Source organism: Rhipicephalus microplus, chromosome X, assembly GCF_043290135.1.
Source record: "Rhipicephalus microplus isolate Deutch F79 chromosome X, USDA_Rmic, whole genome shotgun sequence".
Taxonomy (NCBI): Eukaryota; Metazoa; Arthropoda; class Arachnida; order Ixodida; family Ixodidae; genus Rhipicephalus; species Rhipicephalus microplus.
Window position 1 is genome coordinate 319,703,262 of NC_134710.1, and position 25,921 is coordinate 319,729,182.

General features: G+C 45.0%; 2 protein-coding genes across 2 annotated transcripts in view; one reads left to right on the top strand and one right to left on the bottom strand.

Annotated features, from left to right (window-relative positions):
* Positions 1-12,655, top strand: part of Fdh (alcohol dehydrogenase class-3 Fdh) — a 56,100-nt gene extending 43,445 nt beyond the window's left edge. The window contains exon 10 of the mRNA XM_037413683.2: positions 12,317-12,655. Coding sequence (XP_037269580.1) covers positions 12,317-12,341 — 25 coding nt within the window. The 3' untranslated portion in view covers positions 12,342-12,655. The remainder of the gene's footprint in view (positions 1-12,316) is intronic.
* Positions 12,656-14,565: 1,910 nt separating this feature from the next.
* Positions 14,566-25,592, bottom strand: LOC119162092 (SPRY domain-containing SOCS box protein 3). Its single transcript, XM_037414570.2, has 4 exons — positions 25,447-25,592; positions 21,818-22,036; positions 16,071-16,327; positions 14,566-15,102 (listed from the first exon to the last, which is right to left on the bottom strand). The coding sequence occupies exons 1-4, from the start codon at positions 25,576-25,578 to the stop codon at positions 14,997-14,999; spliced, it is 714 nt and encodes a 237-aa protein (XP_037270467.1). The 5' UTR covers positions 25,579-25,592; the 3' UTR covers positions 14,566-14,996.
* Positions 25,593-25,921: the final 329 nt, after the last annotated feature.

Here is a 25,921-nt window from a genome sequence, read left to right on the forward strand (position 1 = left end):
TTCGGCACTAGTTACATGTGGCGATGGCTGCTTTTGTAATTTGGTGCTCAGCTTTATGTATCCCTTTTATATGATATCTACTACAAGTATTGGCATTTCAAATATAGGTTCCTCATCTTAGTGTTCAGTGACCACCCACATGTTTATTTGTTTTGTGCTATTTCAAGTGATTATTGCACGTGCAATATGTTTAATAAGTATTCATATTTATAAGAAGCTTAGATGATGCTTTGAACTCCAGCAGTTGTTTGGAATATTTTGCAGTCTGCTTCAGAAAAGGGGATAGTCCCTACTAACTAGCGTTGTTTTTGGCTCCAAAAACACTTCTGGCTGCTCCAAAGCACTATTTTCTCCGCTCCGGAATCTGCTCCAAAAGTCAAAACGTCGCTTCCATCACTGATAATGTAATCACTCATACTCTTCTCAGCTTCCTGCTTATCTTACCATATACGTAGAGTTCAGTGTATATGCATTCTAATTATTTTGCACCGCTTCTGAAAGCAGGCATTGTTTGCTACACACACTATCATAGTTCATAAGACAAACCTTTGTGAAAAAGATTACAGGATCGTGCCAAAATAAAAAAAATATTTAAGGCAAGCTAGGGTATGCTGGAACACAGCATAGTGGTGCTCACACTTTAAAGCAAGAAAATTGCCAGTCATTTTATCTGGAGTAACTTTTAATTCAGACTACCTTCAAACTTTAAGGCCAAAATATGAAAATACAATCAAACACAGATATATCGAACTCGAAGGGGATCGCGAATGAGTTCGATATATGAAAAAATTCGATAAAAAAAAAGAGGCCACGAGAGCTTACCTGAAGTGGATCGTCACCTACAACAGGCGCATTCAAGAATGCCAACTCATTCTGCACACACGCCGCAATAAAATGATTTATTTGCGTGAAAAAATCTCTAATCTTGGCCTGCTTCTTCGTTTTTGAAATGTTGAAGACGCTAGTCTCGATCTTATCAAGGCTGTTCAGGTGCGACAGCCCGGCTCCCTCCATGTGGCTGATACAACAGGGAACGATGGTGGTGGTGGTAGTGGTTATAAGAGGAAGAAGGCGCCTAGTTTCTGCAGCCCGGTAAGGAGCACGACGATGCCGCCACTTCAGCGGCAGAGTACGCGCGTGCAGCCAGCGCCTCCTTGTCCGCACGATTCTCCTCGTCACATGATCTGTCGGCCTGGACATTGCAGTCGACTTTCACGAAGTCCTCCGCAGACACTTAGTGTAGAACTGCTGTCAGGAAGTGGGACGACAACTCACCAAACGCTCGTCTATGCGATGGTCATCGTCATCTTCACCGGTTGCCGCAAGTTCCGACACTTGAAGTCTGCCTTGCGGAAGCAGTTGACCACTGTGTCCGTCTTCGCGTCTCGCCAGGCATTGAAAATCTCCACGGGAGAAAACTTCACAGGGATTTCCGGCCACTTCTTCGTCATTCACTGCTAGACGTCCTGGCTGCTGACAGCTTCGCTTTCGCCAAAATTGGTTTTGCCGATGATGTTGTAGCGCTGCTTATATCTGTGAAGCCACCTGTTGTTGTCGGCAAAGTTTTTTCACCGAGTGCAGTGGCAAACCATTTGGCCTTGGTGATCAGCATAGGGCCCTCCACCGGAATGTTCCTCGCGCGCACTTCTAAAACCAGGGATAGAGTGCCTTTTTTACATTCCCGTGCGCAGAAGTGTGCACATGACAGGCTCTCGACGTTCGCTGCTCTGCCGCCTTTGCCTTCATATTTGCCTTGTTTTTGAACAAGGTACTCGAAGTGCTTCGTGGTATCCCAAAGTCGTCTGCGATGGTCGAACATATCTCGCCCGCCTCTACACGCTGAATAGCCTTCAACTTCATCGTAAAGTCAAGGGTCTTGCGCTTCTTGACGCTGGCCATAGCTACACGAGAAGTCGACAGTTCAAGGAACCCACAGCGGCGTTGCAACACCACGTATGCAAAAGAGAAATGCTGCAAATGCGGTGGTACGGAGGCGATGCAACAGCGAAAGCAACAAAGCGCTGGCGAGTCGCGAGGCGATGGCCACCAGCAAAAGGCGCGAGCTGTGGTTGTGCTGTGGTTGGCTGATGAAAACTCTAAAAACAGCAACAAAAATAAAAGGCGAAAGGAGGAGGAGGTCGGCTGCTTCATTTTTGTTGGTGGGTACGCGGAGAAAGCATTAGAGAAAGAGAACAAAAAATTTTAAAAAAAGTGTTCCGCAAGAGTAGAGATTGTGCAGGGCGAGCCCTCCTGCCCTTACCTTTTTTCGAGCATTTCAGCTTTTAGCGGAGGCGTGGTACTGCACGGGCGTCACCGGGTGCTGCAAGTGCTAAAACGTGCCTTCCAACTCGCGCGCGGAGCCGCGCTGCCGCGGAGATCATTGGGAGGGGAGGGGGGAGTGCCGAAGTGCACCTTTCAGCTCTGCGGCATTCGATATATCCGAAGGTGGGTAAGAATACCGTTCAATATAAACGTGTGTGTATATTTTTACAAAGGAATTTCAAGGGGATAACTTACGAGTTCCATATACCTGAGAATTTGATATATGTGGGTTTGAGCTCAGATTTGGGTGCACGTTAAAGAACCCCAGGTGGTCTAAATTTCCGGAGCCCTCCACTACGGCGTCTCTCATAATCATATAGTGGTTTTGGGACGTTAAACCCCACATATCAATCAATATGTGGGTTTGATATAACCGTGTTCAACTATATTATTCCAGTCTATGCAATCTGCTATAGTTTACGTGTGTGCCATTTCATATCTACTTACATACTCAGCGTTTGTCTTTCTCATATAGGTTTGAATTCAGTTTGGAAATATTACTCTTTGAACACCCTTTATTTTTTTTTTATATTTACCTTCAACATTACAATGGGAACATGTGCCCTAAAGTGCATAAAATGCAATTAGTTTAACTTATGGGTGTGTTGCTTAAGTTATCTTGTGCGTAATGTCACTCTGAGCAAATCATTTATCTGATGTTACATGAGTCAAATGAATTTGAATGTGTAAAGAACACCTAGGATAAATGTAACATATTTTTCAATGTATAACATGCACGTCTTACTGTTTTGAGACAGTTGCAGAAGAAATTGGTGTGTAGCAGAACCTTGTTGATATGTTCCAGTTTCGCACGATTTCCTGATGCTAACACTTGTGACCAGGAACATGAAAAATGGTGTTATATAATTCTGCTTTTCTTCACTTCTTGATACAGTATTTGCTCATATAATTTAGCGGCCTATTTTTTTCTAAATATAGAGGTGCATTGATTACTCAAAGTAAAATTTTCAGCCAAAGAATCAAGTTGTAGATTGGAATGTCTACGATGGCTACTATGAGCGTAATGAAGAATCATGCTGCAAAGGCTTTCTTTTCTAATAAAGGCAAACAGTATCAATTGTTGCATGGAGAGCATGGTGTATATGGGGGGTGGGGTTGGAAATATAAGGGGGGGGGGGGGGGCAAGGAACTGCCCCCCTTCAGTATGCATTAAATACCTTTGTGGCATGCATTTTAACTGCAGCTGCATTGTGCTCAAAAAAGCAATTGAATCAGTGTGGACATTAAGAAAGCAGCCTATAATCTCGCAAGAACCAAATTTCATAAAGGCGTTTCTCGTGTTTACTACTGCTAAGTGCCGCCATCTTAACAAGGTTCTAAAGCTGAAAATTTCTCTTTTCTAATACAACCATCCTTGCACGCATTGACCGTGTTGGAAAGCTGGAAAAACATTAGCATAAAAAGAAAACTATTGATAAAGGCAGGCCTGATGAAATTTTCAATGTATGTAAATATTTTCCGGTTGTTCATTGCTATATGATGAATTTGTGCACCAGTGATACTGGTGGAGTGCTCAGCTGTAAACACGAAAAGAAAAAAAATGCCGCCATATCCACGAAGTGAATGATGATGAGTGGGCGAAGCTCCGGAGGTAAACCTGATAAACCATGAATCCTCCGTACATTTTGCCCACTCGATTTTATTAGAACGCTCTCCCTAGCGGACGTCGCCACACTAAATTGAACGATTGCCTTCCACCAATGACACGCGCCATATGCGACATCATTCCTATTTTATAACATCTCGCATCTTTTCATCATCAACTACAAGTACCGTCGTCTAGTTTATAACATCTTGCATCTTTTCATCATCAGCTACAAGAACCGCCATCTAGTGAACACTGCAAGAACTAAATGAGAGGTGGCTACATACAGGGGACGGTACCGCCATCTAGTGAACACTGCAAGAACTAAACTAGAGGTGGCTACATACAGGCTACAGGGGACGCACAGCCCACGCCCTAAGGAGCTTCGCCCCTAAAAAAGATTGTGGATATGGAACTACATTAATGAATAGCCACAAACCTAAGCTTGTTTCAACAGGTTCAAAACAGGAATCATTTGGTGTGCAGAGAGCCAAGAACATTTTTTTTTTCTGATTACACTCAAGCCTCAATATAATGAACTTGGTTATAACGAAATATCAGTTATAACAAAGTAAATTAAAAATAGTTTTTTCATAAATTTAGTGTTGGGAATATACTTTTATAATGAATTGTTTATATAATGAACCTAATTTCGTGCAAGGTGCAGCTTCGTTATAATAAGGTTTGAGTGTATATGTGGCAACCCAGAGCAAGCGCTTATCACGAGGGCCATTTCCAACTGTGTTGGCAAAGCAAAGTGCTGTTTCATGGCATGAGGGTTGCATAGGTGAGAATGCTATGTGTCTGTGCTCGTTCTTGTGTGCGTCCGTGGGTTTTTGCCGACTGTTTCAAGGTGTGGTTCAGCATTTACCACTGGTGTGAGTCACTGCCGAACTCAAGTGCATGCTCAGTTGTCTTTAACAGCAGACATGCAACTTGCATAATGCATCTTGGCCAAACAGTATAAAGTTGGATGCCACTGCATGTTTTCGTAATGTGGGTGCATCACCAGACGATAAACATGTGGGCGTCCTAATGGCCATAATTGCGATCGCCGCTACGGTGAGCTTCGTAATATGTGGGAAGAAAAAATTCTCATTTCGGTGACATAATTCAAGGCTGTAATCATTATGAGTGTAAATATGGTAAATTTCAGGAAAACACAATTATTCGGCACCAACATTTGGTTAATCACTATGGATGTGCGAATAATGAAGTGTCATCTCGAATCGAATAATGCTGAATGGTGGTCAAAAATGTCAAATAATTAGTTGAATACTGAATTGAATATCAAATAGTATATTCACACAAAATGTGTACTGTGAGTTACAGGAAGACAAAGGAAAGATAGGGGACACTTGCTGGGTGACAGCTTTTTTTACGCATTTCTTCAAAAGGTTTTTGAGCTTTTATGGGAGTAGCGGCTGCATTTTCAAAGGAGGTGAAAATTCTTGGGGCCAATGTGCTTAGATTTAGGTGCATGTTAAAGAACACGAGGTGGTTGAAATTTCTTGAGCCCTTTACTACGATGTCTCTCAAATCACATTGTGGTTTTGGGACATTAAACCCAAGCAATTATTATTATTATTATTATTATTATTATTATTATTATTATATCGTAGTGCAACTATGTTGTTAGAAGAGTGGCTCTTCCAGTCAGGAGCACCTCTCCTAACCTCCTAACGGCTAAGAAAGGGGGGTAGGGTAGTAAGCTTTTTTTAATGTGACGGCGTTAAAAAGCTCATTTTGCGGAAATTGTGGCATCAGCATCGTTAGTTGTGAGCAAAAAATTGTCACCTTGTGCGTGACCGAAAAATTGAGAAATATGAAATTAAAATAAGTTTAGAATTCTGGGTCAGAGGGGGGATCAATCTCGGGTCGTTTGTTTGGCAAGCTTGTGTTCTACCACAGAGCCATGAGTCTGCTTCTGAATACAGTAAAAATAACTTCCTCTGCTTAGAAATGCAGGGGAAGTAACTTTCGTGCTTTACAAACATGTGCATTCTGTATACATGCTTCACAATACCACATGAAATATTGCAGTAATAATGCATGATACAAGCGTACATTGCCATTGGGCATCAGAACATGTGATTATCATAATAGCTTCATGGTGTAAAGCCGGACACCCACTAGACAAGGCACACTGGTTACTGTGCCTATTTCCTTAATTAAGGCCATGTAGTGGGTGCATAGCAAGTTCGAAAAGATTTCATGCAGTAAGTGTTTGAAGTATACACTAGGAACAGGATATTGCTGCCGCGTTCAACTCTTAAAGGCGAAACTTGAGAGTCCCCCAATTTTTTTTTCCTGTGGTCGTGCAACACGACTATTTGACAACAGTAATGTTATCCTTATCACCGTACACGTCGCACGAATGGTTTCAAGCTTGACATGTGAACAACCTCCATGCCACGAAAACAGCTGTCAGAATACATGACAGTGGGAGTTACCCAATAATTCACAGGAGACTTCTGCTCAACAATAGCATAGGGGCTGATAAAACGAGACTGGAACTTATCACACAGGCCAGGAACTTGTGTTGGGGTCTATAACAATACTTCGTCTCCAGTGTTGAAGTGAACGACCCGGTGAACGAGATCGTAGTGAGTATTCCGCTCTTGTTGGCTTGCCTCTGTATTGAGCTGGGCGTGTTGGCGACAAGTGGCTAGGCGAGAGATTAGATGCTCACTCTATGGCATTGACGAGTTGACTGGGATATCAAAAAAGAATATTTCGAGCGGAGATGTCGCTTGACGGCCATAGATGAGAAAGAATGGGGAGTAGCCCGTGGTGCGCCGCGTGGCGGTATTGTACGGAAAGGTCACGAATGATAGAATTGCCTCCAGGAAGAAAGTAGCATATTCTTCTGCCGATCCTGGTGGGAGTGCAGCTGTTTCGGCATACCTTGTCAAGCGGTAAACTGCTGTGGGAATCCAGCGCTTGCTGCTAACTGATAATTGGCAGTGGTCTGTAGGGGTGAATTCCAATTATTTCAAATGGAGAGTCAGGACGAAGAAAAGGTTGTAGGAATCTGGCTGGAGTAGGGCTCTTGCAGCACTGGCAGAGCGAGCATAACGCAATATGTCGCACTATGGAGGTGGAAAGTCCAGGCCAGGCAAAACGACTGCGAATGCGTTCATAGGTTTCGTGAAAACCGAGATGACCAGCCTCTGGGTCATCGTGAAATGATGCTAAAATCTGTGCCCTTAGGGAACGAGGAGCCACGGGGACCCAGCGCTGTCCTTCAGGGTGGAATACCATACGATAGAGGATTGAGTTTTCAATGTTGAAGTTCTGCAACTGTTGATGGGTGGGGACGTTGGGAGAACGAGATGAGCCTTGGAGGCGCTGCAATATAGAGTGGCAGTAAGCGTTGCTGCATTGGTGAGATGTAAACATCTCTTTACGGAAGGCAGGAGGGAAATTTACAGTGGCGAGTGAACGAACTGACGAAGACGTGTTGACGGGATCGCTCACGGTTGACAACTGCAGGCCAGGTGTGTCTGACGAGGATTGTAAAGGACAGCGGCTAAAAGCATTGGCATACTTGTGTTTCTTGCCGGATTTGTAGGTAACGTCAAAGTCCTGTTCTTGAAGATTAAGTATCCAGTGACCTAGACGTCCAGACATATTCTCTAATGTCAACAATTAGCACTAAGCGTGGTGGTCAGTTACGACGGTGAAGTGGGGGCAGTGGAGATAACGTCGAAATTTCTTGGTGGCGCAGACAACAGCAAGAGACTCCTGCCTGGTGATGGTGTAGTTTTTCTCGGCTGCTGTGAGGGTACGACTTGTGTGTGTGATCACATGTTCGCCAAAACGCTCTGTTCGTTGCAAAAGTGCGGCGCTAAGTCCATGTCCGCTGGCATCAAAACGGAGGAGAGTGGGTGCGGTCTTATCAAAGTGGCAAAGCACTGGCTCAGATGTGAGGGCACGTTTCAAGGTGTCAAGAGCCACTTGGCACTTGTCCGACCATATGTATGACGTTCCCAAAAAAAGGGGTTGGTGAAGTGTTGCAGGAATAATGGTGAAGCCTTGTATAAAGCACCAGAAGTAGAAGGCAAGGCCAAGAAAGCTTCGGAGCTCTTTGGAGCGATGAAGCAGCGGGAAGTGAAGAACGGTGGTTATCTTGTTGGGATCAGGACGAGTGCCATCTTTGCTGACAAAATGTCCCAGTACTTTAATACTTTTGCTTACAATGTGGCACTTTTTGATGTTCAGCTGGAAATCGGCAGCTGCGAGACACGTCAGAACTCTTGTCCAAAAATATTTGGGTGCCCTTTCACAGCACCATTTTTAATGTGCACTGAAATGATGGTAGTTCCTTAATGATGGAAGTTTCTTAATGGTAGTTCCTTAATTAATGATGTGGCAGTGGCAGCTGCACAGCGTAAACAAACTTTCACGTGTGAAGCCAATCGCCAACAGTTTCGTGGGCAGTCGCCGCAGACAGGCCCCTGCTCATGACACCGCTTTGTTTCCAAGCATGGTATATGCATATGAGCACACTGCATATCCTACCAATGAAGTCATCAGTGAATAGAAGACTCCATGCTACTATGGCATGTTGAGTTGTCGCAGACAAATGGTTGCTCACGTAGCACTTTTTTCCGATTCACTACTGCCCTCCTATGCTTTCCTCGTCTCCATTCTCTGTCATTTCACTAATTCACCCCTGTTCTCATAGGTCATACGCTTCGTTGCGTCACTGCCACGTAATGCATGAATTGAACGGCTAACTAAAGGGGTATTCAGAGAAAAATTTTGGCCTTGGCATTTTTTTGCTTCAATGGGTTGCTGGGGGCCTGTTAGTCATAACACGGCATATTGTTTAATGCAGTGCACGAAAGATAAATGATAACAGGCTCCTCATTTTCGACCATCTGTGTTTTGTTTGAAAGAGCTCCAAAAACAAGCCACTGCATGCAACTATCACCACCTAGCATGTGCAATGCTTGGCCGAGTCAGCACATGAATTGTGGTGCTTTTTTGCATGGTCCACATCAAGAAATCATTTTGAACAGGAAATGAGAAAGCAGCGTCGCCAAACACAAAACTTTAAACGCGTGCACCGCAGCCTTGGACTCGTAAGCAGCTGCCAAATAGTAACTGCTGGCACAAACACGGCAAAAGAGTAATGGTGACTATGTCATCATAACTTGGGAAATGATTTAAACTCTAACCAAAAGTTTTGAAGAAACCTGATGTTTCGGAACTAACTTGGTTCTTTCCTCAGGGGAAACTGGGACTACGTAGCAGCGGCGCCTTCAAAGCACTTGCAGGGCGGTTAATGATTACCCTCTCTCTCTCTCTCTCGTTTTGCCGTGGAGCGCAGTCCATGTGTGTATGCTGGTGGAAGGGTTCCAAGAGAGCGGTTGATACACTGGTGAAAGGGTTTCGAGATAGCGGTTGATGTCGACCGCTATCTCGGAACTCTTTCACCAGTGTATACACATTGACTGCGCTCCACGGCAAAACGAGAGAGAGAGAGAGAGAGGGTAATCATTAACCGCCCTGCAAGTGCTTTGAAGGCACCGCTGCTACGTAGTCCCAGTTTCCCCTGAGGAAGATACCAAGTCTGTTTCGAAACGTCTAGTTTCTTCAAAACTTTTGGTTGGAGTTTATATTATTTCCCAGTTTTCATACACAACCAGACAGACATCTGTCGGAATGTTTACATTCAAGTCATCATAACTTGTATCAGCTGCAGCGTGGTGATGTGAGAGAAGTAGGGGGGGTCACCATCAAGTCGTTTACGAGGGTGTCAATGCAACAAAGTATGGTGTACAGCGCTTGATCGGGCATGTAATTTTCAAATTTGTATAAAATACCTTCCAAGCTATACTAGCTGTTGATATTTCGCAGCTGATGGCATGTTCACAGGGTACTCCCACAGGCTATCTCGCTCAAAGAAATTTCGTGTTAGTACCCCTTTAAGGGCAGAACTCTAAATGTGCTCTGTGCAAGTGACATACCAAAACTAAGAAGTTTTAACTAAAGCTGCTGACTGTGCTTCCGAAACTTCATGATTTGCTCGCATGCAGTGTGTGTGTGTGTGTGCATGTGTGTATGCATGCATGTACGCACGCGCACGCTTAGACATATTGACTTATTGACTGTTCATGGACAGTAGATGTTCAGAGTGGCTCGCCGTACTGGCTAAAGTTCATTCCATATTCAATACATACCAAAGCTAGAAAATTAGAAGCTTGATTACTCTGAATGTAAAAGTATTCAACGATCATATAGTCAACACAAGGAATAGCAACAAAATAAAAACTAAATTTGAAGCACTCATTGCAAATTTGGACCACTTGAGAAGATCACTACTCAGAAAAGGTAGAACCGCAGAACATTGCCTAGCTAACAGGAGAAGAGTCCCAGCTGCTGCATTAAAATTTTGAACATTTATGAATGTTAGGAAGTCAAACTGATCAAGACTACACTTATTTATACAGTTGACGCCACTAATAACAAAATACTCAGGTGCCCAGAAAATTTGAATCTTGTAACCCATAATTGCTGTGAATGGGTTTCATGAAAAAAGCAAAATGGTGGGACAGCTGGCTGTTCTGAGAAATTTATAATGTCGGGTTGGTTTATGGATGTAGGTTTCTGCAAATACTGAGCACTCTGAATATTCAAATGAATATTAACATATTCATATTTGCTTCTAATTTAAATTATTGGTAATCTCAAATTATTCAAAATCAACAAAAGGTCTACACGTAATTTTCCATAAAGGTGGTCGTGCTGCAGTGGAGGGGTGCCCTACCATCAGGAAACCTTTTCAGGGAAAGTTCACACTGCCGCGATGCCCAACTTCGAGGTTAAATGAACACTTTATCCTCACATCGAGTCTTCTTTTTTTGAAGTCTAAAAGCTTGTTAGACTGGCTTATATGCTCTATGTATAGTAAATTTAGAACATAACATATTTTACAGGTTGTCGTTTGCATTCGACCAAAAGTCAACTTGTGTTACTATTCAAAGTTCCTTTTACTTCCCTTGAATCAAAAAGAATGACATTTGCACATGTCTTGTTTCAATATAAAAAAATATTGTGCTGGTTAGTTGGGTCATGACAAATAAGCGAATATGTTTTTATAATATGTGATATATACTATTTGAAAGTATTTGAACCAAGTCGTTATTCGCTTCGAATTCGCTTTGAACCGAAAATTCACTATTCGCACAAGCCTAGTATATGGCAACCGACATCAGTGCTAGGAATGATAAAGCTGCCGTTTTTTCGGACATGCTTCAAAACTTGGACGCTTTCACTGGACCGCCACAAGCCCCAGAGAGGCAATGTACGACAGTGTTTCGGACGCAGAAACTCTTTAAAGTCTCAACACTTAATTCAAATTGCACGTCTAAACGTTCATTAACAGAAGCTACCGCCGCTCCTGTGCCGTAGATGTCAAAAGTTAGCGTTACCGCAATGTCAGATCGCTATGCGGTGAAGAATACCATGAATCTGAAGGGGCATTTTGGGACGTTGGGGTTGCGGGCGGTGATTCAGCAGCTATAAGTTCCCATTTTCTTCTTTATTTTTAAAAATTTTGCGTTCCATTGCCTTTTAGCATGGACACCCAATAGATAACAATTTATTGTTATGACCAACTATGTGGCATGCATGCATTGCTGTAAGCAGATTATTTCACCATATAAAACATACAAAAGTTGATGGTGCAGCAGCTTTTCATTGTTATAACTGATATATTGTTAAAACCGGCATTGTTATAAGTGGGTTAGACTAATTTATTTTCTGTGTCTATAGTGCTATAAAACTGTCCACTGTTCTTTCGGAAGCATTGTACTCGCACAACGTATATTGCACTACGAGTGTGTGCTCTAAAGCTTCTCACTCGCTACTAAGTTCTCGGCCACAATTCTTTGTCATCAGCCATAGCATCAACAAAGTGCACTTAATTTCTTACAGACATGCCTTTGGTGCCTCACGTTTAAACAGAATGAGGAATAATGGCATAGCAGGCGCTTTTCTATGTAACAAAAGTTATTTGTGGCATAGCGGGTACTGTACAAATGTACTTGTATTAATTACGCCATGGTAGTACTCTAGAAAGGCCACTCTTGCAGCTTTCGCTGCTACTGTGCTGCACATCCTCCACAAGCCTGGCGTTTTTTCATTTACACTTTTGTATGGTTCACACTACCCAAAACACAAAGAATCATTTTTCTTTTCCTTTCACTGTTGTGTGCTCATAGGCATTGCTTACCAAATATGAAAATGTCAGGACGACTTTATTTGGCTCATTTTCGATGGGAGCTTTGTGAAGAGCTGTACAGCAGCTTGAACATTGTTATGTTTTGTTCTTATGCTTAACGCATTTGAATTGTTCTTTCTTGTCTTCCATTTCAGGATCCGTTCTGTCGTAAACCTCTGAAGCAGCAACAGCAAAAGGGGTCACATTCGTCGAGGTTTTCCAATATAATACTGAATGCAGGAAATTATAATCACTGTGGCGCAGCGCACCAGACTACTCCGTGTCGCAGCTAAAAATAGGCAGAAGCCACACCCTGTTATGTTGTATTCGGTCCTTTGTTAATTGTGTATTATTGTGCTTGACTGGATTTTTGTCCATCCAGTGCATGGTCCTTGCTTTAACAGTCTTATTTACTATGTGGGAATAAGGAGACCTCTTCAGTTACATGAGACAGACTCAAACAAATAAATAAATAAACATTTTATTTTCTTCAATATGTTGTGAAGAGATGACTTCTATGATGATATTGCTGCAAACCATATCAGCATTTGCAACACAGCATCTTTAAGTACTTTGCCATAAATATGTGAATAAATACTATACACACGGTCATGTCATTGTGGGTGACCTGTAGGAAATACTATACCTATAGAAAATTTGCATTTATTAGAACTAGTTACACCTTCCATTTCAGCCTTCTAATGCAGATCATTTAGCAGTGTAAATGTTATTTCAATGCTTAATAAAACACCGCACATATTTGGGTAGATGTTGGTGTAATCTGGTAGAACTGCCGAGGTTTTACACTTTCTTACAAAACAAGCAGTGCACGTAGATCCTTGAGTCATCTTTTATATTAATGTCAAAGCATGTCAATGCAGCACTGTTGTACTGATCACCTTTTATGGGTCACTAGGTCAATGTATTTGCATAGCTACACCACCAGAATATCTTTGATGAATGAAGCAGCTGCGATTGTAGTGCGGTGATGACTGGGTACTAGTATCTGCATGACAACACTCCATAGTTTATGAAGGCCAGATATAGCAGGTTCAAGTGTTGTGAAGAGATGACTAAGCTAGTTTTACAATTCAGTATATTGCAGTGCAGTTAAAACTTGATCTAATACAGAAATTTTTCCCAGCTAGTGCCCACAGGGTTCATTGTTGTTAGTATCAACCAGAATTAGGGAACTAATTTGGTCACCAAACCCAATTTATAACGGAACTTTTTTTTTAAATTGCTGAGTGTAAAAGCAGTGATTTGCTCCTAAATTTAAGAGAGATGGGTTTATCTTTGAGCGTGCACTCTAATGCTATCTCATTAAAACACCTAGGCGCCCCAGCATTACCTTGACGAGGCTGCACCCCAGGCCCATACACAGAACAACAGACTCTAGAGTCAGTAGTGCTCTTACGTACTGGGTGATGCTAGTGGGGATAGTGGTTGTTTTGGTTGCTTCATGATTTATGCAACAAATAGCCCTCATTATCTCCTTGCACCACTCTTATCGGCCTGCTTGCACAGACACTCCTATCCTCCTCCGTGCCATGAGGAATTGGTAGCCTGTCTTAGTTTTATGTGACCATCTACGTGGCTTGTGTTGCCGGACATAGTGTCCCCTATGTCTGGGCCACTCCCTCATGCACTTTTCAAATGCTCAGGCATAGGTTATCAGTAAAAACAATGCCTTTGGTAGCTTCTGGGTGTCGCTGCATTAGATTGCTGAATCTCGAAGGACCAAAATGATTATTTCTCAATTTTAAGAAATGCCTAGTTTAATCAAATAATTTTAGCATGGTGATCACTTTGTTAAATCGAGTTTCAACTGTATATCGATGTTACATCTGAATGAATAGGTTTACTGTCGAGACAAATGTGAACAAACGTTGCATCATAGATACAAAACATGTTCTCTCCGTGTATACTTCATGTATGTAATGCTTTCTCTTCAGCTGGACAGTATGCGCAGGTGTAGTACCAGTGACGGATCCAGAGGGGGCGATAGGGAAGAGATCCCCCCTCCCCCAAAGCCTGTGTCATCACCCCCCCCCCCCTTCCTCTCCAGTCCTTGCTGTCTACCTCCTATAACCGATTAGGACGAATGAGTGGGACTACTGTGAGCATAAATTAGCAGTATATATGCTATCATAAAGGTTTTTGTGCTAGTAAAAACAAAAAAAGCAACGACCCCACCCTCCTCTCTGGTGTTACTTCAAGCGACCGCCCCCCTCCCTAAAATGAGTGACTGGATCCGCCCCTGTGTAGTGTGGCTGTTGCTCTGTAGCAATTGACAAAGAGCAGACCAAAAGGGAAGGCTAAAAGCACAACAACCGTAAATATGACCTGTTCTGAACACAGTGAAAAAATACTCAAGCATGCTGCACTTGAAAGTAATTTTGAGTTACACGTTGTGGTGTGTGTGCTGAATGTGGTGTGTGCTTTTGCCTTTGCTGGCAAGAGGTGCTGAAATAGTGTACAGTTGGTTCATGAGCGCATGTGACGAGTTCTGGATATGAGTGGGCTGATCTGTGATATATCGATGCACACAGCTCAGCTTTAACTATGTAGGCAACAGCATGATGCATATTTGGATGTGTACAAACTTATAAGGACCACTCTGTGTCAAAGTTGTGAGCCACGGCGATTCTTTTGCAGTTTAGCTTGGTAGAACTGTAACATCTGAAAATAGGAAGGCATTGCATTAAATGTTTCTATGGGACCAACTGTCAGAATTCCCTATTGACTAGTGGGAGCATTTGGCAGCAGGTTTGCACACGGGACTAGTGAGGCCGTCATGACTAGAGTATATTGTGACGGCAGGATAAATGGCCCTCATATGTCCTCTTCATGTAGCAGGTATCGTTGCAGCCGTGGTGGCAGCCTCAGCTCCCGCACGGCATCTGGACCCGCAGTTCGCCGCAGGATCACTGCACGGCACCTGCATGGCAGTGGTGCAGATATTGCATGCTAGCACACAATTTACTGGCACTGCAGCTTATTGAAGTGTTAGCATACGTGGTTTTTCAGTTAATTCAGAACAAATCTTGAAAGCATTCTTGTAATACAGTTAGAATATAGTCGGAAAACACTGCTGATCAAAGTCAAGATTCGTGCGAACATGTAAGCCAGTCTTATATACATTTTATACCACAGGGAACTTGCAATTTTGTTTCAAAAAACGCTAAAGATTGCTTGCTCTTCTCATGCCAAACTACACAGGCTGATGATGAAGTTGTAGGGACAAATGGGCCTTAGCTGAATTTATGACTGTGAATTCATTTCACAATTGAAGCAATAGTGCTCTCACCCTCTCGCTTGTGTTATATTCAGGATGTGTATATCTGAGATGCACCATGTGCAAATTAACTTTTTTGTTTTGATCTAAACTGCGAGTCTGACACACTTATTTTTGTGTTTCCATTATGTCCAGTTCCCCTTCTACATAAACCTTAATCCCTCGAAAAATGTGGAAGCTATGATTCTGCTTGTGGTATAGTATCTAGCGTTTGTTTCAGTCGTTACTGCAACCTGCTAGTTAGAGTTTATTGGTGCAAAAGTGATCTACTTAGCCTATACTGCACCAACCATAGGGCACTTTATGATGAAGACTGGACCTGACATTGCTCACATACACGTTTGTTCTCCCAGGGCAGATCAGCGATGATGGTTGCTATATGCAAATTTGAGCGATTAAATACATGACTTGGACTTCTATTATACGTAGTTGTCAGTTGCATTTTGTGAATTTCTGCACATTAGTCGCATATTGCCTTGTCGAGTTCTTTCTTGCACACTCCCAGAACGAGTGCTCTTGGGAAAGAATGCTGTCTGCTACTTGTGCCGGCCGAGGCAAAACGCGGTGAAAAAGCGCACTAGATCATGTACCAGCGAGCAAGACAAACTCACCGGTCCTGCAGGCCGGCGTAGTCCCTTCGCGTGTTGGCCAAACACATCTCGGTCTTGGCCGCGGTTGACGAGACTGCCGGGTAGAGGGGCTCACGCACGCGGTGCAGTTCGCGGAAGGCGACACCTAGACACACGCCGTCTTTGTAGTACGTGAGCGTGCCGCGTCGCCCGTCGAACAGCAGACCCAGCACAGTCGGCTCGTTCTCCCGGAATGGCCGCGTGAAGGATCGCCAGCGGCCGTCGTGCCACAGCAAGCCCTGTGCCCAGAGGCATATCAAAATAAGGTTTAGCAGAACCTGCACGCTGTTGGAAGAATTAGTTAAAATTGCTCAAATATGAAGAAATCTTAGTGCGAAAACACACTCACATGCGATTCCCTGGGTCGAGGGAGGAGTATTTTGAGCGGACGCGTGAAAAGCGCAGGTGTGCGCGCCGCGGGTTCGACTTATTACTGTACGTGGTTCCTTTAGGAGTCGTATGTCAGTTGCTACTAAATCCGATCGCACATACGTACGTCTTCAACTCGCGTTATATATATAGGGCTTAACGTCCCAAAAATCACCATATGATTATGAGAGACATCGTTGTGGAGGGCTCCTGTAATTTCGACCCCCTGAGATTCTTTAACGTGCACCCAAATCTGAGCACACGGGCCTACAACATGTTCGTCTCTATCGAAAATACAGCCGCCGCAGCCGGGATTCGATCCTGCGACCTGCGGGTTAAGAGTCGAGCTGTGTGTGTATGCGGTAGATAGAAACCACGGCCGCTCAATCTCCCCCCAAAGGGGGCTCGAGCGGCCGTGTACAAATTCGAAATTTCGGGGGGAGGTAATGAGATAATTAAAGCTTGTATGGAAAATGCTGTGGGCCCGTGTGCTCAGATTTGGCGCACGTTAAAGAACCTCAGGTGGTCGAAATTTCCGGAGACTCCACTACGGCGTCTCTCATAATCATATGGTGGTTTCGGGACGTTAAAACCCACATATCAATCATCGATCCGGTTCATATCGAAGGCCACGAGTGGGGAATTGCTCCCTGCGTCGTCTGCTAGCCACGTCGTGTGTGCATGTGCAAGTACGTCACGCCCGTTCTCAAAGGGTGGTTTGTTAGGTTATATTAGCGCGAGTTTAACTGCTTGTACGTATGCATGAAACGACTTACGAAAGCATTTCGGCTTTCTCGGCTGTTAGTACACTTAAATAAGATCAGCGGGTGCAACTTTCCAGAGTGCTGTGTATTGTCGTCGTGCTCTCCATTCGCCAGAATCATTTCAGTGTGGGTGTCGCTTTCTGCTTCAAGCCTATAGTAAAAACACTTGGGATTGTCCTAAACGTGAGCACGAATAAATGGTGTGTAAATGCAGCGTTCTAGACAATCGACCTTATAAACAACAAAAACAAGGCTCTGTACCATCTTTTGCATTGTTGTTACGTTGTATAACTATATCACTAATTGACTATAGTTTATCGATCAACCGATGAGTTTCGGCTCTATTCATCTGACCATAGTACCACTACAAAGAAATATTACTATCAAGTAAAGTGTGACACTTTGTTACTTAACTGTATTTAAAGTGGATCAAGTTGCCGTATGCAATTTCAATTGGCGCCAGATTTATGCACAAACACCCGTGAGCTTAGATTTAAGAACGCTTCATATACATCCCACACGTTTAGAATTAATTCACATGGCGTGCCTTACATTTATGTTGTTTAATTTCACGGACGATCTCTTTTTTTACATGGTCTTGAGCGTTTGTTTGCTATTGTCATTGACTTACGGAAGGCAGTCGTCATTTAAAAAAAACCTGCTTGTTTCATAAAATAGCGAGATATCTGCTATATCACTGTCACGCTCGTAGGCCATCGATGAAAGCTTTTTGCTGAACTCTCACAAGCTTCTTTATGCGTTTACTGCTGCAAGAGCATGCACATACGTGGTAAACGTACGTCAATGTAACGCAAAACGCCGTCAGCCACTAAGTTTTTCTGATTAGACTTATCGAGCTGTTACACATTTCATGAGGAACAGAGTGAGAATAAAAACGCCCCCACCTCTACGAAGGGAATCGCGAGAAAATTCGAATGCATTGCATAGCGTACATAACGGCGTTTCGCACGTGAGAACCCAGCGGTAGAAGAATAATGCTTTTTTTTTTACACCGTGCAGCCAGCAGCGCAGTTCGCCACACGTGGCGTTTTTCTGTCGCGAGAAACGCGGTATGCGTTCCCAGCTCTAGTAGCTAACACGAACGGTTAAAAAATACTGCTAAGTGAAAAAAAAAAACAGCGTTCTCGGCGTTGGCGTTTCACAGCGGCGTCTCGAGCACACGTTTCCGGATGTTCTTGAGAGGCGCCCAGCCAGCGAACGGTCGAGAGTGAGGCGCGAGCGGACGGGAAAGTGGGGCGCAGGGAGGAGAGAGAGCGAACGGCGAGAGTAGGAGCGGCGAAGCCCTGCACCCACCCTCTCCTACACTCTCTCGCACCACATGCTCCGGTTGCTAGGAGCGAGCATAAGCGCGCGTCCGCAGCTGTTGCTATGGGAGAGGGAGTGAGAGCGGAAAGATAGAAACTGCACAACGCCGGATGCCTGACATAGCCAGACTAAGAAATGCCTGCGCATTTTTTTTAATGCGTATGTGTATTCGTGTGAACAGTGGTACTGAACTCATTGCACCGATATGCGGACTTTGTACGATATTTTTTTCTCGTTTTTCTTTGTATCTAAATAAGCGAGAAGTAAATAAGTTGTTCAGTCCCGCTACAGCAGCGCGTAGTAGGCGGAACACAAGCTGAACACGTACTAACAACGCAGCAAAAGCGTGATTTGGTGCGAAAGCGCGCAGACAGTCATCCAGGGCGAGCATCCTTTTAATAGGTCGAATGCGCTTTGCTCGCTAGTAACAGTAACGTTGCATGGGCTTTGTGCATTGATTCGGCAGAGTGGAGTGTAGATAATAGCAGTTTAACTGCATCCAACGCATTTTATTTGCCGACAATGATCTCAAACCGCACACAACGAAGCGTCGCTGCGCGTGTATTTGTACGTGTATATGCACCGCCGACCACCTATCCACACTACCGTGGAAACGGTCCGGCCACCTATAGCCCGATCTCGCCGCCATTGTCTCATATTACCACCCTGCGTCGGACCTGCAATTCGGTTTCCCACTCGCTCGACCGCTTTGTAGAGAACTTCGAAGCACGCAGCGCTGCAGGAAGAAGACATCAAGCCGCGCGGTATGCCGGATCTCAGCTTCAAGAGCATTTCTTTTTTATGTTATTGTTTTTTGTCGACTGCCGCATTATTCAAACACACTCCCCGTTCAAAAAAAAAAAAAGAGCCTGTGGGGTCCATACTTTGCTTAGAGAGTCGAGTTTTAATTCAATAAAGTTTTGGTATAACGAAGTAAATTGCCGATTTTGCCGACTTCTATATATAGAGGTTTAACTATATTAAATTATATTCCTTCGAAATTCATAACGATATCACGCCCAGGACATTTTTGAGCTAACATTACATACACGCTTCTGTCTATGTCGTGCCTTTAAAACTAAACTTGAGCCTGAAGCTCATGCGTACACCACAGTTTTTGTCTTTTCTTACAGCATTCATATGAAAAATTGCTGTTTTTCCAACGTTCCGCTTGTGCCAAATAGAAACTCCTAATTAGGCTACGGCTTAATATGCACGCACACGAGCGCCCGGGTATTTATATGCAAACTTTGGTGTTGATTTGTGACGCAAATTACGCAACGAACACTTGGCCATTGTTTCACGGCAGTTGTTAATACATAGTGTATAAAGCTTTACAAAGAAAGCTTAGGAAATTACACAGAAACACGCTCTGCTTAGAGCACAATATATGTGCGTGGAACATGCATGTCAAATAACGTCCGGTTGATGTCCTATAGACTGAAATGAAGTGTTCATCTCGCATAGAGATGAAGTCCAAAAAGGCTTCATCATGGATCTCTGTGGGGCATCTTCAGGTGTTTCACTTGGGGAGTTCCCTGCACTATGTGGGATATTTCTATACATTCATTCGGGAACGTCCATAAGCATCCATGGGATCATGGGCGTGCTCGAAGGGGGGCGCCCTCCCCCTCCATCTTTGTCACCTAAGAGGAGGAGGCGCAATGTCTGCCCCATACAATGCGACGATCTTTCGCCCCCCCCCCCCCCTCCTCCCTTAAGGGTAGCCTTGCGCACGCATATGCTTGGGATATATGTATCGACAATCAGGCCAGGGAAAGCACAGGGGATATTATTGTTGCCTCACTGTAACGTACTAATTACGACATATTGAAATTAATTGAACGAATAAGACTCATTGCGTCGGTGAAGAAAAAAAAAGTCCCGTTCTTTCGAACGTACTGCAGCCCAGCATATGAGTTTACTGTCAATTTTTTAATGCCAGCGTTTTTAACGGATCATATAGAGTCCGTAGCTGCTCCCATAAGAAGGAGAACTCTCAAAAACGTAGTTAAATGTGATGGCAGAATTAATGTTTCATCGCGAATCACAAGCACTCACTTTTTCAAAGTGCACATTAAATCCATATTATAAGCGAACTGTGCTGTTTGGTGCGAAAATCTCGCGCGCGAAAGCAACCTGATGGGGCAACGATATTGTCGCGAGGTCCACCTGCGACGAATCTAACAATCCGCGTATATTTCGAGGACTGGACTTCTTTCTCGTCGGGCACACAGCTTGACCAGTTTGCTGTTTAGACGCAAAAATCGGTCTTTTTTTTTTTTCAAACTTGACGCTGAAGCAGTCCAGCATCCATAAACTTGCTTTGACGTCACTGTGGTCGCCATCTTCGGGTACCAGCTAGTTGAGATGCTGCGTGATTTCTTGCTCGACCGCGTGGAGCAGGAAACTGTGGCATCAGATATCTCAGTGCCAGTGAGGCGGCTGGCGAACAGAAGGAAGCGGGGATAGCACAAAAGAATGCGAGGGGTGAACGGCTCTCTCTTGTTCCTTGCACTGGCGCTGTCAAATGCGATAAAAAGTCATGGTGGCCGCCATCTACTGGCCCCAGCGCAGAGAACCTGTCTGTGAACTCACGTGCAATTTACTACGAGAGTACTGCCACGATCTCTACGCGGCAGCTATGCTATAACTATACAGATATAACCATTCCGATATGCTGGGCCTGGTGGTGTGTTTACGCACTTGACAGCTGGAGCAGTAAATTTGTTTTTCGTTTGTTTTTCCTCCTTGTTTGAGGGATCGATTCAGATGAGGTTGGGGTTAGGTTACTGAGGCAGGTTGAGTGCCTTTGCTTCTAGCCCTTGGTAACAGTGAGGTTTCAGCTAACGTCATCCTTATGCAGTGTATACCCAGCATTCCCGCCTTCCACATAACCCCATGCATTGTTTTGTTTCATTTAACGCCTGCCGCGTGTCAGCCGTGAAAGTGTATCTGTTCTTTATTCTATACGCTATAACCCTTAATTAAGATCGCGTTCGAGCTGAAGTACTCTTTCTTGTTCTTGAGCAGTTGTTCCATGTTTTCCTTGGCTATCATTCAGTTGAGCCTCATAGAATGCCGCGTTTTTGGTTTCTGGAAAACCGGTTTATGTGCGATTATTGACTTATTGCACTTTCGAAACACTGCCGAAGCCTCTGTGCCACTTTTATTGTGACCATTTTATTTAAACAACCAATTCATGTGGCGTCGCCATAGTTCGTATATATCTTCAGAACATCATCGATGACGTCAGTAAAGCGGAAATACCTTGTGTGAGAGTCCCCATCCATGGCGATCTTGCCCGAGTAGGTCGACGAAGGCGTTGGCGTGCATCCGTGCCTGTGACGTGCACAAGCCCCACATCATGCTGGTGCCGAAGACGCGGTGCGAGACGCGAACTTCCCAGTAGCTGCGTCGGTCCCGCGCCAACGGACGCGCGCTCCGCACTCCCGCCGTGCCGCTGCTCCAACGGGGGTGGAACTGCGCCTGCACACGAGTAAGAAAATCCACCGTTTATCACTCCACCAGACTCGGATTGGACATGGCACCGATCCTAAGGAAGTGGGGCACACCTGAATACTTGGCACGTTTTTGGAAGGGCATGTCTGCAACGTGTTTCAAGCGATAAACTTTTCATGCCAGACGCACGATGGTATAAGAATAAAAATTAGGCACTTCGTGCGCACATTTTTGCATTCTTGTGTGTTGCATGGCGCCCCCTTTCACTCGATCAGTCGAATAGACGTTCGTATTAAGAGCGTCTCAAAAATGAGGCCAGCACGTTAAAGAACCCCAGGTGGTCTAAATTTCCGGAGCCCTCCACTACGGCGTCTCTCATAATCATATAGTGGTTTTGGGACGTTAAACCCCACATATCAATCAATCAAAATGAGGCCAGGAAGGTTATCACGAGGCTGTAAAGTGCATGACGCTCGCTACAACCAAAGCTATAGTGCTTTCGGTCACTCCCCTGACCTCGTGTCGACAATGCATGAGCTCCCGCAGGTCATGCGACTCAGGTTCACATGCAGGAAGTATCCGCATGCAGCCTCTGCTGCTCTAACACCTCTAACCTTCCTACGCCACCGCGCGTATGTGATCCAAAGCCTTTATGATCTAACAAAGAACTAGAAACTAAACTATTTGACAGAGCAGCCAGCCCACGGAAAGTGCCTCGAGAAATACACGTGATATGTAAGCGATGACAGCCACAGCAGGTACGTATGGTCGCTTCTGTCAGAGAGAGGAACTGTAAGCAACTGAAAGAGAAGTAAACTCCACCTCATGACATCACGCTCCCTGGATTTCGGGCCGACCGGTTGTGCCCCCGCGATCTCCGACGAAAGCGCAGCTCTGGTCGACTGACTCGCCCTACGCCATCTCCTGACGCCGACAAGAACTCTCGCTGAGTGGTGCTCCGTCCTCGGACTTCTGCGACCGTGTCCATCTTTTCTACCTTCTCCTTACTTCCGTATGTGGCTGTCCCTGCGCATCTCTCTCCTCCTGCTCCTCTCTCTATCTCTATACATTTAATTCATATATTTTTTAATCTCTCGTGAGCCACTGTTGAGGTGTCCTCCCCCTGAGAGACAGTTACGGGGCTCACTTTTATTTTCTTTTCACATAAGAATCACCTCCCCCTCCACCTCATGACCGGCAGTACTGCGAAACACTTTGAACCCACCGCTCCCAGTTTGCCAAAAGATGCTAAACATTACCGTATTGCATTTCGGGTTTGTAAAAAACACTCTTGTGAAAAAAAGTTACACCATATTCACGGAGTGAACGATGAATAATGGGGCGAAGCGGCCGTCCATCTGTCCATCCGCCTGCCTGCCCGCCTGCCTGCCCGCCTGCCTGCCTGCCTGTCTGTCTGTCATGTCTGTCTGTCTGTTTGTGGATATGCTGGGCTGTCTACACTGCCAGAAGGACGTGGGATTGCCCTGGACCACAAGGAGCTTCGCCCCTAAAACTCCCGTTTTGTAACACGACTCGTGTGTTTCCACCTGCGTCGCTGTATGATCAAGAGTCCGATTTTAACATGCCCTAGATCGAGGGCACTTGAGTGTTGTAGAATTCAGCCGTCCGACGCGCGTACTGGCATGTTCAGGCGTATTCCGACGCACGTACTGGAGTCACGGAAAAAGAAGCTCCGTGACTGGAGTCAAGCACGGACGGATGGCACGGGCGAAAGTAGAGTTACGTCACGCGCGCACCATGTCCACTAGGACGTTTTTCCTCCTTTTTTTTCGTCTAACGCGCGGCTTTTTAGTTTCAATAAAGTTTTCAACCAAATTAGCCAACTGTCATCATTTCGCGTTCATTTGTGTGTGTGGTATAATTTGATGGAACAAGAAACAGTGATGTCTAGCTGACTTTGAAAATTGTAAATTCCAACCCACGACAATGTTCAGCCCGCGAGTTCTCTGGAGCCTTGACCACAGATCGGCAGCGACCATGCTCGAAAAGAGTTGCAGGGCCCCTTTAACGTATATATAGCCCGGTCCAGGACCGTTTTCTTTTTTCATTTCTTCTTTGGCATAACGTTCCCATCAGAAAGCGGACTGTGCACGGTTCAGAATCCAACTCGTCTCTTTGTCTTCGGAAACAGCGCTGCATGCAGGCATGATTTTAAGAGCTATAATACCTGTTGGCATTTAACGCCTCAGAACAAGGATATGATTATAAGGAACACCGTAGTGGGCTCCAGCATTTCGCCTGCATCAGATATACAGTTTCAGCGTAAAAAGCTTGCGTCAGCGTGTTCGTCACCCTGAAAAAAATAGAACAACGCGATCCCAAACAACATATTTATGCATATCAGACCGGAAAGTTTTCCCGACTCGTCTGACATCCCCCGCGTGATGCCGCGTTGAACGCCACGTGGACGTGATGCTGATCGTCATGCGACTGCTGCAAAGCTTCTGAGTGTTGATGGACGTATCGCCTAACACGGAGTCGAGTACTGTTCTCCTCATGTTGCCGAGACAAATTCAAACAAAACGCCTAACAAAATACGTGCTGCGCTACGCGTGCATTCTGTTCGTTTTGGTTTCTCAAAGATTTCATTGACGATAGGATTTGGCCAGTATGGCCACGATGGGCCCTGTGCACAGATTTACACCAGCATTTCGCTGCTCTGTATATATGCGCAGTGCTATGCAAGTTCGGCTGATGTGATAACACTCAGATTAAGGCTGTCTAAGCCGTGACAGACCTGCTGAAACAACCGTGGCGATCTTGTCGGACAAATGGCTAGAAGTACAGAGAACAGTTTATAATGCTGTTTACGCTGAACTGTTTATGCAGCCACACAATGCAGAAAGCTCGAACACCACTAATTAGACCGCAACAAGATAGAGCTATATGCAGTCTTTGTCTGACGAGGCCCGTATTGCCGCAAGTGTATTGCTGCGCGCATGTGTCACTGGTGGCGACGGTGAAGAAGCACGAGTGGTTCTTTCGTTCCCTGGGATACAACTACACAGGAATGTTTTCTTCGTCCATGAGGAATTGAGCGTAGAGTTATAAAGAATGTCTGGTTAAGTTATGTCTGCTTCAAATTAAATACATTAACTTGCAAGTATAACTAGTATATTTTTTTAACAATAGCGCCTATGGTAGTGTTGCTGGAAAAATTAATCTACACTGTTGGGTACACTGTTGGGTACGAGCCACTTTCAGATGTCAAGAAGAAGCGAAGAAATGGAGAAGACGTTGGGTTTCTTCACGGTTGATAAAGCGTGTTTGTTATATACTTTTCATTCTCGTCTGTCCTGCGTCCTTGCCGTATGCGTCCTCATCGGAGAGCGAAGTACCCCCAAGCGTGAGTGTCCGGTTTCGGCACGCAATCACCGCCCCCGCACAATCGAATAAAGAGCATGCAAGACATTTACCTGCCGAGGTCCAAGCAGCACCACTTCAGGCGACTTGTGTGTGGTGCTCCAGGCCCAGTCCGGGTCCTCGACGCCCCAGTTCCACGGCTCGAGCCGGCCGTCGGCGTCGCCTTGGCTGTCGGTGTCCTCCATGTCCGCGCAATCGGAGCGCCACGGGACAAGTCGGCGCCTCGGCGTATAGCGGCGCTGCTCGCTGCGCGTACCGTTATGCGCGCGCCCCGCCTCGATATCGACCGTTGGCTCCCCATCTGCTGCTGGGCCGCGCTGGACCCCTCGACAGAGCGCCAGCTGTCTCTCGGCGGGAGAAGACGGGTCCCGCGCGTGCCACGTATTTACCCCTCCCTCCGGCCCCTATTTTATAACGGTGACCCCCCGCCACCATACTTCCGTGCCACGCGTAGTCTATCCCCATTTATCCCCTCCACCTTTCTTTATCGCGCTTTTTTTTTATTTAAGCGTGTTGCCGGAGCAGCCG

What these genes read in the sequence shown, in the direction of transcription:
- LOC119162092 (XM_037414570.2), bottom strand. Translation starts at nt 25,578, where the DNA reads ATGGAGGACACCGACAGCCAAGGCGACGCCGACGGCCGGCTCGAGCCG. An exon ending in GATGGGGACTCTCACACAAG is followed by an intron (nt 16,328 to 21,817) that starts GTATTTCCGCTT and finishes CTCTGGGCACAG; the next exon opens with GGCTTGCTGTGGCACGACGG. An exon ending in TACGCCGGCCTGCAGGACCG is followed by an intron (nt 15,103 to 16,070) that starts GTGAGTTTGTCT and finishes ACTGCCATGCAG; the next exon opens with GTGCCGTGCAGTGATCCTGC.